General features: G+C 43.3%; 1 protein-coding gene across 1 annotated transcript in view; it reads right to left on the reverse strand.

Annotated features, from left to right (window-relative positions):
- Window positions 1-563, reverse strand: part of slc66a3 (solute carrier family 66 member 3) — a 38,754-nt gene extending 38,191 nt beyond the window's left edge. Inside the window, exon 1 of the mRNA XM_063037578.1 lies at window positions 44-563. Coding sequence (XP_062893648.1) covers window positions 44-189 — 146 coding nt within the window. The 5' untranslated portion in view covers window positions 190-563. The remainder of the gene's footprint in view (window positions 1-43) is intronic.
- Between the last annotated feature and the right edge of the window lie 13,434 nt (window positions 564-13,997).

Consider the following 13,997-nt stretch of genomic DNA (forward strand, 5'->3'; position numbering starts at 1 on the left):
TTCCGCACAGCTTGCGCTCCAGCCCGGCGTTACCTTCACTCACCCAATCAGTTCCAGCAGCAAACTCCGGACGCTGAGTCCCCAGGCATTTTTCGCGTGAATAACTGTAACAATTTGCGGGAACTTCAGCACCATGCACACTATTAAAGTGGTGGAGTGGGCCAGCGTCAGCACAAGCTCCAGCTCCATCGCGACACCCCAAAAGTTCCAAACCACTCGGTGTCGAGCTCTTTCCTTCAAAATTAATGGAAATAAAGAAGGTTTTCCGGATACGCCTTGAAACGAATTTCGGCCTTTAGCACGACCCGTACGCAGCCGAGAGAGGGAAAACGAACTTCAGTGACAAGGAAGAAAAGTGGAAGAACCCAACATGAACCGAGCTCAGTGGCTCCGAGCGGCGGCTGAGCCGGTCTTTGCAGTTAAATGCTCAATTCGAGGAAATGTAACTTCTCCAGAGATTCCATTGGGCAACTTTTAATAGGTCATCTTGACTATACTTCCTCCCATCTGGCCTTTTCTAAGGTGTCAATTCTTTTTAAATTGCATTTTATTCTACACAAGTGACTTTGTTCTTCCCAAACAGGGTTGCTGACAGCTTCTCATTGATTTCCTACATTTCTGTCCCGCTGCTCCTCGGACAGAACTGAAACACAGTCCCCCTTGTGTTCACCTACACCGTAGGTGCTGAGTCCCCTCCTCTACTTGTTTTATGCATATAATTGGGTGGCTAAGTACAACGATAAAGCTATATTTAAGTTTGCTGATGGCACCGCTGTTGTCGGGCGAATCAAAGGTGGTGAGGAATCGGTATATAAGAGGGAGATTGTAAATCTAGTTGAGTAGTGCCACAACAACCGCCTCTCACTCGTCATCAGAACCAAAATATTGATTATTGACTACAGGGGGAAGAAAAAGTTCAAAAGTAAATTTATTATCAAAAGTACATAGACTGTATGTCACCATATACAACCCTGAGATTTGTTTTCTTGTGAGCAACTCAATAAATCCAATAACCATAATGAAAGACCGTACCCAATAGGGTGGACATCCAGTGTGCAAAAGACAACAAAAGAAAAAATAAGAAATAATAATAATAGTCGAAGCAAGCAGCTGAGAAGGAGTGAAGAAATCGAGTAGAAAAAGTCATTTTTTAAAAAACATTGCTTGGGGAGAAGGGTCTGCACTGCGCAGGCGTGTGACGTAGCACGCCAAGGTTTAAAAAAGCAGACCACCATATACAGCGGCCATTGTCGGAGTGGACTGAGTCAGAGTGGGACGGCCTTGGCTCAAACAGGCTTCGGCGAGAACAGGCAGAGGCCAGGGTAGGTTCCGGTAAGTTTTTTTTGTTCAGATTGTTTAGTGCACTGAGAATGCCAGGCAGGATGTTGGAATGCTCCTCTTGCAGGATGTGGGAAGTCAGAGAGCCCTCCGGTGTCCCTGACAACGACACCTGCAAGAAGTGCATCCAGCTGCAGCTCCTGACAAACCGCATTAGGGAACTGGAGCAGGAGCTGGATGACCTGCGGATCATTCGAGAGAATGAGGAGATTATAGATCGTAGCTACAGGGAGGTAAAGGAGCAAAGGACAGGAAATTGCCAAAGGAGCAGAGGACAGGAAATTGGGTCACTGTCAGGCGAGGGAAGAGGAAAGGGCAGGCAGAGCAGGGTTCCCCTGTGGCCATTCACCTCAACAACAAGTATACCGCATTGGATACTGTTGGGGGGGATGACTTACCTGGGACAAGCTGCAGTAGCCGGATCTCTGGCACTGAGTCTGGCTCTGCAGTGCAGAAGGGAGGGGGGAGAAAGAGGACAGCAGTAGTGATTGGGGACTCGATAGAGGTGCAGATAGAAGGTTCTGTGGTCGTGACAGAGAATCCAGGATGGTTTGTTGCCTCCCAGGTGCCAGGGTCAAGGATGTCTCTGATCGATTGCACGACATTCTGAAGTGGGAGGGTGACCAGCCAGATGTCGTGGTGCACATCGGTACCAATGACATAGCAAGGAAGAGTGAAGAGGTCCTGGACAGTGAGTACAGAGAGCTTGGTAGGAAGTTGAAAAGCAGGACCTCAAGGGTGGTAATTTCAGGATTGCTACCTGTGCTAGGTGCCAGTGAGGGTAGGAATAGGATGCTCTGGAGGAGGAACAAGTGGCTGAGGAACTGGTGTAGGGGGCAGGGTTTCAGATTTCAGGATCATTGGGACCTCTTCTGGGGCAGGTGGGACCTGTACAAGAGAGACGGGTTACACTTGAACCACAGGGGGACCAATATCCTTTCAGGGAGGTTTGTTAGTGCTATTGGGGAGGCTTTAAACTAGATTTGCAGGGGGATGGGAACCAGAGTGCCAGAGCTGACAGTGTGGCTGGGGTGAAAATAAATGATGTTGAAAGTTTAAGCAAATCCGCTGATAGAAAGGTTGTGAGTGGTGGTAAAAATCTTCTGAGGTGTATATATTTCAATGCTAGGAGTATTGCGGGGAAGGCGGATGAGTTGAGGGCGTGGATTGACACGTGGAATTATGATGTTGTAGCAATTAGTGAAACTTGGCTACAGGAGGGGCAGGACTGGCAGCTTAATATTCCAGGGTTCCGATGTTTCAGATGTGATCGAAGCAGAGGAATGAAAGGTGGGGGAGTAGCATTGCTTGTTAGGGAAAATATTACAGCAGTGCTCAGGCAGGATAGATTAGAGGGCTTGTCTACTGAGTCCTTATGGGTGGAGCTGAGAAACAGGAAAGGTATGGCCACATTAGTGGGATTGTATTACAGACCACCCAATAGTCAACGAGACTTGGAAGAGCAAATCTGCAGAGAGATAGCAGGCAACTGCAGGAAACATAAAGTTGTGGTGGTAGGGGATTTTAATTTTCCATGCATTGATTGGGACTCCCATACTGTTAGGGGTCTAGATGGTTTAGAGTTTGTAAAATGTGTTCAGGAAAGTTTTCTAAATCAATATATAGAGGGACCAACTAGAGGGGACGCAATATTGGATTTCCTGTTAGGTAACGAATTAGGGCAAGTGACAGAAGTCTGTGTAGGGGAGCACTTTGGTTCCAGTGATCATAACACCATTAGTTTCAATTTGATCATGGACAAGGATAGATCTGGTCCTAGGGTTGAGGTTCTGTACTGGAAGAAGGCCAAATTTGAAGAAATGAGAAAGGACCTAGAAAGCGTGGATTGGGACAGGTTGTTCTCTGGCAAAGATGTGATTGGTAGGTGGGAAGCCTTCAAAGGGGAAATTTTGAGAGTGCAGAGTTTGTATGTTCCTGTCAGGATTAAAGGCAAATTGAATAGGAATAAGGAACCTTGGTTCTCAAGGGATATTGCAACTCTGATAAAGAAGAAGAGGGAGTTGTATGAAATGTATAGGAAACGGGGTAAATCAGGTGCTTGAGGAGTATAAGAAGTGCAAGAAAATACTTAAGAAAGAAATCAGGAGAGCTAAAAGAAGACATGAGGTTGCCTTGGCAGTCAAAGTGAAGGATAATCCAAAGAGCTTTTACAAGTATATTAAGAGCAAAAGGATTGTAAGGGATAAAATTGGTCCTCTTGAAGATCAGAGTGGTCGGCTTTGTGCGGAACCAAAGGAAATGGGGGAGATCTTAAATAGGTTTTTTGCGTCTGTATTTACTAAGGAAGCTGGCATGAAATCTATGGAATTGAGGGAATCAAGTAGTGAGACCATGGCAACTGTACAGATTGAAAAGGAGGAGGTGCTTGCTGTCTTGAGGAAAATTAAAGTGGATAAATCCCCGGGACCTGACAGGGTGTTCCCTCGGACCTTGAAGGAGACTAGTGTTGAAATTGCGGGGGCCCTGGCAGAAATATTTAAAATGTCGCTGTGTACGGGTGAAGTGCCGGAGGATTGGAGAGTGGCTCATGTTGTTCCATTGTTTAAAAAAGGATCGAAAAGTAATCCGGGAAATTATAGGCCGGTGAGTTTAACGTCAGTAGTAGGTAAGTTATTGGAGGGAGTACTAAGAGACAGAATCTACAAGCATTTGGATAGACAGGGACTTATTAGGGAGAGTCAACATGGCTTTGTGCGTGGTAGGTCATGTTTGATCAATCTGTTGGAGTTTTTCGAGGAGGTTACCAGGAAAGTGGATGAAGGGAAGGCAGTGGATATTGTCTACATGGACTTCAGTAAGGCCTTTGACAAGGTCCCGCATGGGAGGTTAGTTAGGAAAATTCAGTCGCTAGGTATACATGGAGAGGTGGTAAATTGGATTAGACATTGGCTCGATGGAAGAAGCCAGAGAATGGTGGTAGAGAATTGCTTCTCTGAGTGGAGGCCTGTGACTAGTGGTGTGCCACGGGGATCAGTGCTGGGTCCATTGTTATTTGTCATCTATATCATTGATCTGGATGATAATGTGGTAAATTATATCAGCAAGTTTGCTGATGATACAAAGATTGGAAGTGTAGTAGACAGTGAGGAAGGTTTTCAGAGCCTGCAGAGGGACTTGGACCATCTGGAAAAATGGGCTGAAAAATGGCAGATGGAGATTAATACTGACAAGTGTGAGGTATTGCACGTTGGAAGGACAAACCAACGTAGAACATACAGGGTTAATGGTAAGGCACTGAGGAGTGCAGTGGAACAGAGGGATCTGAGAATACAGATACAAAATTCCCTAAAAGTGTCGTCACAGGTAGATAGAGTCGTAAAGAGAGCTTTTGGTACATTGGCCTTTATTAATCGAAGTATTGAGTATAAGAGCTGGAATGTTATGATGAGGTTGTATAAGGCATTGGTGAGGCCGAATCTGGAGTATTGTGTTCAGTTTTGGTCACCAAATTACAGGAAGGATATAAATAAGGTTGAAAGAGTGCAGAGAAGGTTTACAAGGATGTTGCCGGGACTTGAGAAACTCAGTTACAGAGAAAGGTTGAATAGGTTAGGACTTTATTCCCTGGAGCGTAGAAGAATGAGGGGAGATTTGATAGAGGTTTATAAAATTATGATGGGTATAGATAGAGTGAATGCAAGCAGGCTTTTTCCACTGAGGCAAGGGGAGAAAAAAACCAGAGGATATGGGTTAAGGGTGAGGGGGGAAAAGTTTAAAGGGAACATTAGGGGGGGCTTCTTCACACAGAGAGTGGTGGGAGTATGGAATGAACTGCCAGACGAGGTGGTAAATGCGGGTTCTTTTTTAACATTTAAGAATAAATTGGACAGATACATGGATGGGAGGTGTATGGAGGGATATGGTCCGTGTGCAGGTCAGTGGGACTAGGCAGAAAATGGTTCGGCACAGCCAAGAAGGGCCAAAAGGCCTGTTTCTGTGCTGTAGTTTCTATGGTTCTAAATAAATCAGCAATAAATATTGAGCACATGAGATGAAAAGACCTTGAAAGTGAGTCCACAGGTTGTGGGAACAGTTTGGTGATGGGGCGAGTGAAGTTATTCCCTCTGGTTCACCAGCCTGATAATTGAAGGATAATAACTGTGCTGGACCCTGGTGGCGTGAGTCCTGAGTCTCCTGTAGTATCTTCCTGACGGTAGCAGTGAGAGGAGATCATGACTTGGGTGCTGGGGGGTCCCTGATGATGGATGCTGCTTCCTATCACAATGCTCCATGTAAATGTGCTCAATGGAAGGAAGGGCTTTACCCATGATGGTTTGGGGCATATCCACTATTTTTGTAGGATTTTCTGTTTAAGGGTGTTGGTGTTTCCATACCAGGCTGTGATACAACCAGTCAAAATCCTCTCCACCACACATCTATAGAAGTTTGTCAAAATTTTAGATGTCATGCTGAATCTTCGCATACTTCTAACAAAGTAGAGGCGCTGCCATGCTTTCTTCATAATTGCACTTACATTCCGGGTTCAGGACAGGTCCTCTGAAATGATAACATTTAGGGATTTAAAGCTGCTGACTCTCTCCACCTCTGATCCCCCATTGAGAACTCTGGTTTCCCCCCTGCCCCCCCCCCACCCCGGTCAGTAATCAGCTCTTTGGTCTTGCTGACATTGAGTAAGTGGATGTTGTTCAGAGATTGACGAGCCAATCCTCATTAGGAGATTGGAGCTGGAGAGGGTCAGTAACTTTAAATTGCTTGGCATTATCATTTCTGAGGAACTGACCTGGGACAAGGGCCATCACAAAGAAGGCACAATAGCACTTCTACTTTCTTAGAGTTTGCATAGATTGACATGTCATTTAAAACTTTGACAAATCTCTATAGGTGTACAGTGGGTAGTATCCTGGCTGATTGATTCATAACCTGGTACAGAAACACCAGTGTCCAGGAATGGAAAAGTCTCCAAAAAGTGGTGGATTCAGCCCTTGCAAAGCCTTCCCCATCACTGAGCACATTTACAAGGAGCACTGCCACAAGGAGTCATCATCAATATCCCCCACCATGCAGGTCATGCTCTCTACTTGCTACTACCATTGGGGAGCAGGTACAACAGCTTTAGGTCCCACACCACCACGTTCAGGAATAGTTATTACCCTACAACCACCAGGCTTCCGATCGAGTGTGGATAACTTCACTCACCTCAATGCTGAGCTGATTGCACAATCAAGGAGTCTACAGCTCCTGATCCCAGTATTATTTTTTATTTGGACTTTGCACACAGGTTGTTTGTCTGTCTTAATTTATGTATAGTTTTTCATAAATTCCTTTGTATTTCTTTATTTTCCTATAAATGTCTACAAATTGTCTCTCAAGTTGGTATATGGTGATGGGTACTTTGATAATAAATTTATTTTAAACTTTGATTGGAGGCCTGTGATCAGCAGCATGCTGCAGGAATCAATGTTACTGTAGTTTGTCATCTCCTATTACCAATATGGATGAGGATGTGATAGGCATGCGGATGACACCATGGGTAATATAGTGGACAGCAAAGATCATTACCTAAGATTATAACGGCATCTACATTAGCTGGGGAAGTGGGCCAAAGAATGGCAAATGGAATTTAACTCAAACAATTACAAGATGTTCCGCATTGGTAAGTTAAACCAGGGCAGGATTGACACAGGAAACAGTAAGGGGCTTGAGAATGTTGAGAGCACCTTAGTAATAGAGTAGACTAAAAGTGGAGTCTCAGTCAGAGATATAGCGTTGAAGAAGACACTGGTGAGACCATACTTGGTATGCTGTCCTGGTCACCCAGCTTGAGGAAGATGGCATTAAAATGGAAAAGATGCACAGAAGATCTCAATTAAGTTATCAGGACTGGAGAGTTTGAATTACTAAGAGAGGCCAAATAGTTTGGGACCTTTTTTGCTGCAGCAGAATAGGTAGAAAGGTGACCTTATTGAGGTTTATAACATAAGGAGGGGCATGGATAAGGTGAATGGTCACGGTCTTTTTTCCCACGGATAGGTTTGAAAGGGATCCTTGGGCAACATTTTCACACAGTTTATGATGAATATATGGAACAAGCTGCCTCAGGGAGCTGTAGGGGCAGGTGCAACCACAAAGCTTTAAAGACATTTAAAGCTTTGAAACGGAGACACCTCTTTCTCCCTTATTAGGGAGAGAGAGAGAGAGAGCCTGTGGTATGTCAGATACTGGGTGAATGAGTGGTCTTTGGGGAACTTCAAGTCTGTGTCTTTGCTGCACACTTGAGTGCTTGGTGGTAGGTGTCGATGCTTTTTTTTGATGGTGGGGGGAAGGGGGATCTTTGCTTGCTGCCACTTACGTGCAGGAGGGAGGGGAGCTGGTGGGGGAAGCTTTGGGGTTCTAACATTTAACTGTCATTCATTCTTTGGGGGCACTCCTCTGGTTTTGTGGATGGTTGTGAAGAAAAAAACATTTCAGGATCTATATTGTATACATTTCTCTGACTTTAAATGTAACTTTGAAATCTTTGAAACAGATACATGGGTGGGAAAGGTTAAGAGGGATGTAAGTCAGCACAGGTAAATGAGACAAGTGCAGGTGGGCAACTGGGTCAGCATGGACAAGCTGGCCTGAAGGGCCTGTTTCTGTGTTACTTTTAAACATAAAGCCTCTTCATGTACGATACAATGAAGATCTATGCACTACCAGTTATGTGGCTCATGATTCTAATGTGCCAGCCAAGGATTCTGGGCTGCATACATGGAGCAACGTCTCAAGTTTAGTTTAGCAGAGCACTGAATAGACCAGGGGCAGTGAACCTTTTTGAAAACATGTGCCTAAATTGGTGATAAGGATAATTGGTGATAAATTGGTGCATTACTAAATGACAATAAAAGAGGACTACGTGTCTTCATAATCATAATCTTCTAAATGTGTTTTTTTTTGGTTTTGCTAATATTTATAAGTGCCATTTTCACATCATGTTTAAATAGTTCCAGAGTGATTGCGAAGGCTTTTATGTTATCAGACATAACATTGTGTTTTGCCAGAACCCTGTAATTTAGTGTTCAAGCCATTTAAAGGTGAGGAGAAATTGGCAAAATAAAAGATCAATTTACAAATGAATACATTATAAAACTTCTGAAAATAAATTTTTTCATTCATCAAAAACAGATGAATTTCATCAAACACCAAACAAACAATAGGACTGAACCGCTACTAAGCCAACAAACATTGTTGTACATGAGTAGTCTTGTGTACTCCAAATCCACCTCTCTCAGTAAACATTGAAATTGGCTTTTTTACAGGGCATGCCCAGAAGTAAGTTAATCATCCTGGTTATAACTTTTTATCACTTCTTCAAGTTCCCTAAGGCCAGCTTTTGAATGCAAAGCCACCTCGTGTACTATATAATGAAAGTCTATCAATGGTTATCCAATATATTTTGCAAACAGATTGACAAACCTGCCTCATTACAAATCATGCTGGATGCACCACCAGTTTTGATGGAAACTACTTTTGAAAGGTTAACTTGTCAACCAGGTAATTGCTACTGCTTGACACATTTGATACCCTGTGGTGTGTTCAGGGAGTGTTACTGAGTTACCCAGTTCTTCATGTATTTCATCATCCATGCAAAATTGAGAAATAATGGCTAGCTAGTGGATGGCATAACTTCACTGCTCTCATCAAGAAAAATGGAAAGAAATATACATGACTAATATCTTTGTTGTTCTGCTATTTTATTCCCATCATTAATATTCTGGCCTTTACTTAGTTTCTGCTCACTGGCAAATCCTTATTGCAGTGGATATTGTTTTTTTTCCCCCCTGGAAACTGTCAATAAGGAAAGGAGCACACTCTAGCCATGATTCTTTAACATGTTACCCATCAGTGAGTGGTTTTCCATGTTGAGCAATAATCTTTGAAACCGTAAGACTAGCAGCAACTAATTTGCAACTACCTGAAATAAATATCATAAGAATATTTTACTGCATTTTTGTTGCTGATTTTTCGAGAATGGTGTTTTCTTTTGTTCTTGCTCACTTTTATAGCAAAGCCATTTACAGACAATTTCAAAATGGTGCTTTACAAAGCAAGGAATGCACACCACTGTGAAGGGACATAAGGTGTTCTATCACCCTTCTTAATCATGCCTATCTTTCACTCCACCACTGCTGAAAATCTTTGCTCTTCTCCTATCCTTTGTTTTTTTCCTGGTGTATCTGACATTCTGAACAAGTTGAAAAGTTGAACAATTTAAAAAAATCATTGCTCTTGGGTTGTAAAAATTCATTCACTCTTTCATTTGGCAGTAAAGATAATCATGATGTATCTTTTTTGTACAGATGGAGATTAAAGATCAAGGGGCACCACTGTTTGCCACATGCCTTCAAAAGTGTTGCATGTGCCACCTTGGGCACACGTGCCATAGGCTTGCCACCCTTGGATTGATGGTCCTGAAGGAAAACTGAAATACTTGATAGTGCAGCTGTTGCAATTTGAGGTGTCATGGTGCTTCATAATGTTGCCAACATGAGAATGTGGGCTTGTTATTAATTATTTGCCCACACAAGTAGTGGGGGGGGGGGGGATGGTTTAAGGATGACAGCCTATTTCAGACCAGGCTATATTCATCTCTGTTCTTGCAATTATCAATATTTTCAAAATTTTAACCAAGCTCAGGCAGTGCTCTCCCTTTTCTTTCTTTGTTATGTGGGGTTTTTTTGTGTTGGTCATCCAACATTTCTAGCCTGGTTTTGCATAGCTCCACAGAGTTACATGTGTGTCGATCTCTGACAGTAGCCATTTGATCATGTTGAACTGTGTCACCACAATTAATTCAACCTCTGATGAGCAAGTCCTTTAAGTCAATGAAAATGCACTATTTGCTGATAAACTCAGAGCCGTGCATATCAAAAGCTTCTTCTTACTCCTTATTGCAAGTAAAGAACCAGTAATGGTCAGTTGCTCCATTTCTGAATGGGTTGCAATGTCATTCCAATGTATTTAAGGCTAGGACCTCATTTGTGAGCTTTGAGGTATGATAGGATGTTCTCTAGGTCAGTGGTCCTCGACCTCCAGGCCACAGACCGATACTGGGCCGTGAAGCATGCAGGGGTGCAGCGGTAGTCAGATTGCACCCAGCACATCTTTAAGAAAAAAGCCAAAATAAACAAGCTAATTAACTGGATGCCGCCCAGAAGCCAGTCTTCATTAGAGGAACTGAGGTGGAGATGGTCAGTAACTTTAAATTCTTCAGCATTAAGGATCGACGTTTCTCTCTCTGAAAAGTGTCAGAGGATCTGTCCTGGGACCAGCACATAACTGTCATTACAAAGAAAGCATGGCAGCGCCTATACTTTATTAGAAGTTTGTGTAGACTCAACATTTCACCTCGATCCTGACAGCCCTGTCTTTTCAGCCTGTCTGGGCTGCCGTTTAAATCAACCAACAATGGAACAGCCAAAGGCTCCAGCGCCCTGGAAAGAGGAGTGAACATCGCGTAGAGCAAGTGAAATTGGTAATCGTCTCTGGTCTGGGCGGACATTTATGTGCCGGGTGGCACATAATTAATTAGCTTGTTTATTTCAGCTTTTTTCTTAAAGGTGTGCAAGGTGCACTCCGGCTACCACTGCACCCCTGCATGCTTTGCCGACCGGAGGATGGGGACCACTGTTCTAGGTAATCTGGTTTCCTCCCACAAGGACATACAAGTTAATAGGTTAATTGGTCACAAAGGTGTAATTGGGCAGCATGGGTTCATTGAGTCGGTAGGCATGCTGTATCTCAGTAAAAATGAATAAAATAAAGTTCTCTCTGCTTCTGGATAATGTGTTACTTCTGTCTGATAAGATTTATCTGCAATGGCCAGCTCAACATACAGTACTGTGCCAAGGCACAGACATATAGCTAGCATGCCTAAGAACTTTGCACAATACTGTATTTGTCAACGTGGAGAGTGAGTTTGTAAATCTGGCGGGAGTTAAGGATGTTGGGAATGGTGAGGGTGGAGCACTGTGGGAGGGGTGTGAGACAGGTGGCAGAGAAGGAGTTCCAGAGCAGGGGTTTAGCGTGGGTGCAGGCACACCCAGCCCTGAGACACCAGGCAAGGCCATTTGATTCCAACAATTGGTTTTTTAGTCATTGCAGAATGTCTCTCTGGTGCTTCCCGCTCCCTCCCCTCTCCTTTTTCCAACCATGATACAGTCTCCTTGTACTCTTTCCACTCTCAGTCCACAATAGAAATCCATATCAGAATCGGTTTATCATCACTCACAAATGCAATGAAATTTGTTCTCAGCAGCAGCAGTACAGTGCAATACAAAAAATTACTACAGCACTGTGCAGGTTTGATGTATTTTCAAATTATCTGCTTCAAATGACTTCTCTGAAAATCTAATGTCTCTGGAAACTGTAGTTGCTTCATCATGTCCTATCTCAATTGAAGACACTGGCAAACTTTTTGTACACATCCATGTGTTCTGTCCGTAGGAAGAATCATACTTGGTGTTCAACACTTCATGACATACAAAGTTAATAGTTTCATTAGCTAGCAGCTCTATTGCTATGAGTCTATTATCACCTTCAAAGTTGATGAGAAATAGTCAAATTAACACAAAGGGTACTTTATTACGTAAATAAAAGTTTACAGTGACAGGGTAGCTTTCTTGCTGTTGCTTTCTGTGGAGAGATGGACTCTGCAACTTCACATCTTTTAAACAATGTTGCAATAACACAGCAGCTGGCATTGCCTTAGCTGTGATTATTCACTACTACTGTTGCATGTGAATGGCTGTCTGAGAACAAGTCATTCAACTGTAATCGCAAGTTTCTTCCATCAGTGCCAGTTATAAATGAGGAGGCAATACAAAATAGCTTGATGCCCTACATAAACCAACAAGCATTGGTTAATTGTCCACACCAACTCAGATACTTGCTTTCAAATGGCTATCAAGGTCTTCAGATTCCTAATTATCCTGGATAGTGTGCAGATAATATATACGGCCACTAGCCTCCTAGCATTGAGGAGATCTTCAGAAGGCAATGCCTCAGAAAAGCAGTTACAATATTCAGTACCCCCATCACCCAGGACATGCCCTCTTCCCATTGCTAATATTAGGTACAGCAGGCTGAAGACACACATTAAAATTTTAGGAACAGCTTCCTGAATGGACAATGTACCAACCCTTGAACTACCTCAATAATTTTTTGCTCTCTTTTTGCACTATTAATTTTATATATCATTGTGATTTATGTTTTTGTCATTGTACTGTATTGCTGTTGCATAACAACAAATGGATGTTCAATACCATCATCTCCTCTCTGTAATAGCACCGCCCCTGCAGCTTCATCGCTAGCGTCCGTTGCTAGGGAGAACAGCTTAGTGAAGTCCGGTGCCTTTAGCACTGGGTGGTGACACAGAATACCCTTTAACAGTTCGAACGCCTCTTGGCAACGCTCATCCCACACAAATCGTTCACTCTTTCTCAACAGTCTTGTCAGTGGAAAGGCAATATCCGCAAAGTTCTTGCAAAATTTTCGATAATACCCTACCATACCTAAAAACCTTCTCAATGCTCTCTTACCGGTTGGAATGGGTACATCAGTGATAGCCTGAACTTCCCCTTTCACAGGAGCCAGTTGACCCTGGCCCACTACATAACCAAGATATGTGACTGGCGTCACCAAACTCACTCTTGGCAAGGTTCGCTGTCAGATTAGCTTTAGAGAGCCGATCAAATAATTTCTCTGCTGTTACAATGTGTTCCTCCCACGTGTCGTTCCATACTACTAAATCGTCAATGTATGCCCCAGTATTCTTCAAGCCATGAATTACAGAGTTTATCATACGTTGGAATGTCCCAGGGGCATTTTTCATCCCAAAAGGCATCACATTATACTCGTACAACCCCGAGGGGGTGACGAATGCCGACATCTCTCGAGCCCTATTGGTTAAGGGAACGCATCAGTACCCTTTTAACAGGTCAATTTTTGTTTGGTACTTAGCCTTTCCCACCCTTCAATGCAGTCATCTATTCTGGGAATAGGGTAAGCATCTGTTTAGTTATTGCATTGAGCTTTCTATAATCGGTGCAAAATCTCATTGTACCATCGGGCTTGGGAACTATCACGCCCGGGGAAGCCCACACAGAGGTGGATGGCCTGATTATACCATTGGCCAACATATATTCGATCTCCTGATCCACTACTTTACTACGTTCTAAATTCATTCTGTAGGGGTGCTGTTTCACTGGATCAGCCTGCCCCACAATGACATCATGGGTAGCTATACTATACTGCCTCGGTGTATCTGGGAATAGATCGGAATGTTTGCCAATTAGCTCCTTTATCTGTTGCTGTTGTTTCGGTTCCAGGTGGTTAATTTTACTGTATATGTTCTCCAAAACACTGGCATTCTTGAGTCGAGCTGAAACCAGACACTGCTCATTACACTCCCCCGTTATCTCTGGGCTAGTCTTTGCATCTGGGTCTTGTTTGGTTGTGACCCCAACTGATACGGATTTAGAATCAAAATAAGGTTTGATTAGGTTCACATGCACTAATTGAGTGGTCTTCCTTCTACCAGGTGTCCTGATAACATAGTTTAGCTCATCAATTTTCCTCATTATTTCGTAAGGTCCACTAAATTGAGCCTGGAGAGGGTTATTCTCCAAGGGAAACAA

This window comes from Mobula hypostoma, chromosome 2 (assembly GCF_963921235.1).
Source record: "Mobula hypostoma chromosome 2, sMobHyp1.1, whole genome shotgun sequence".
In the NCBI taxonomy this organism is placed as follows: Eukaryota; Metazoa; Chordata; class Chondrichthyes; order Myliobatiformes; family Myliobatidae; genus Mobula; species Mobula hypostoma.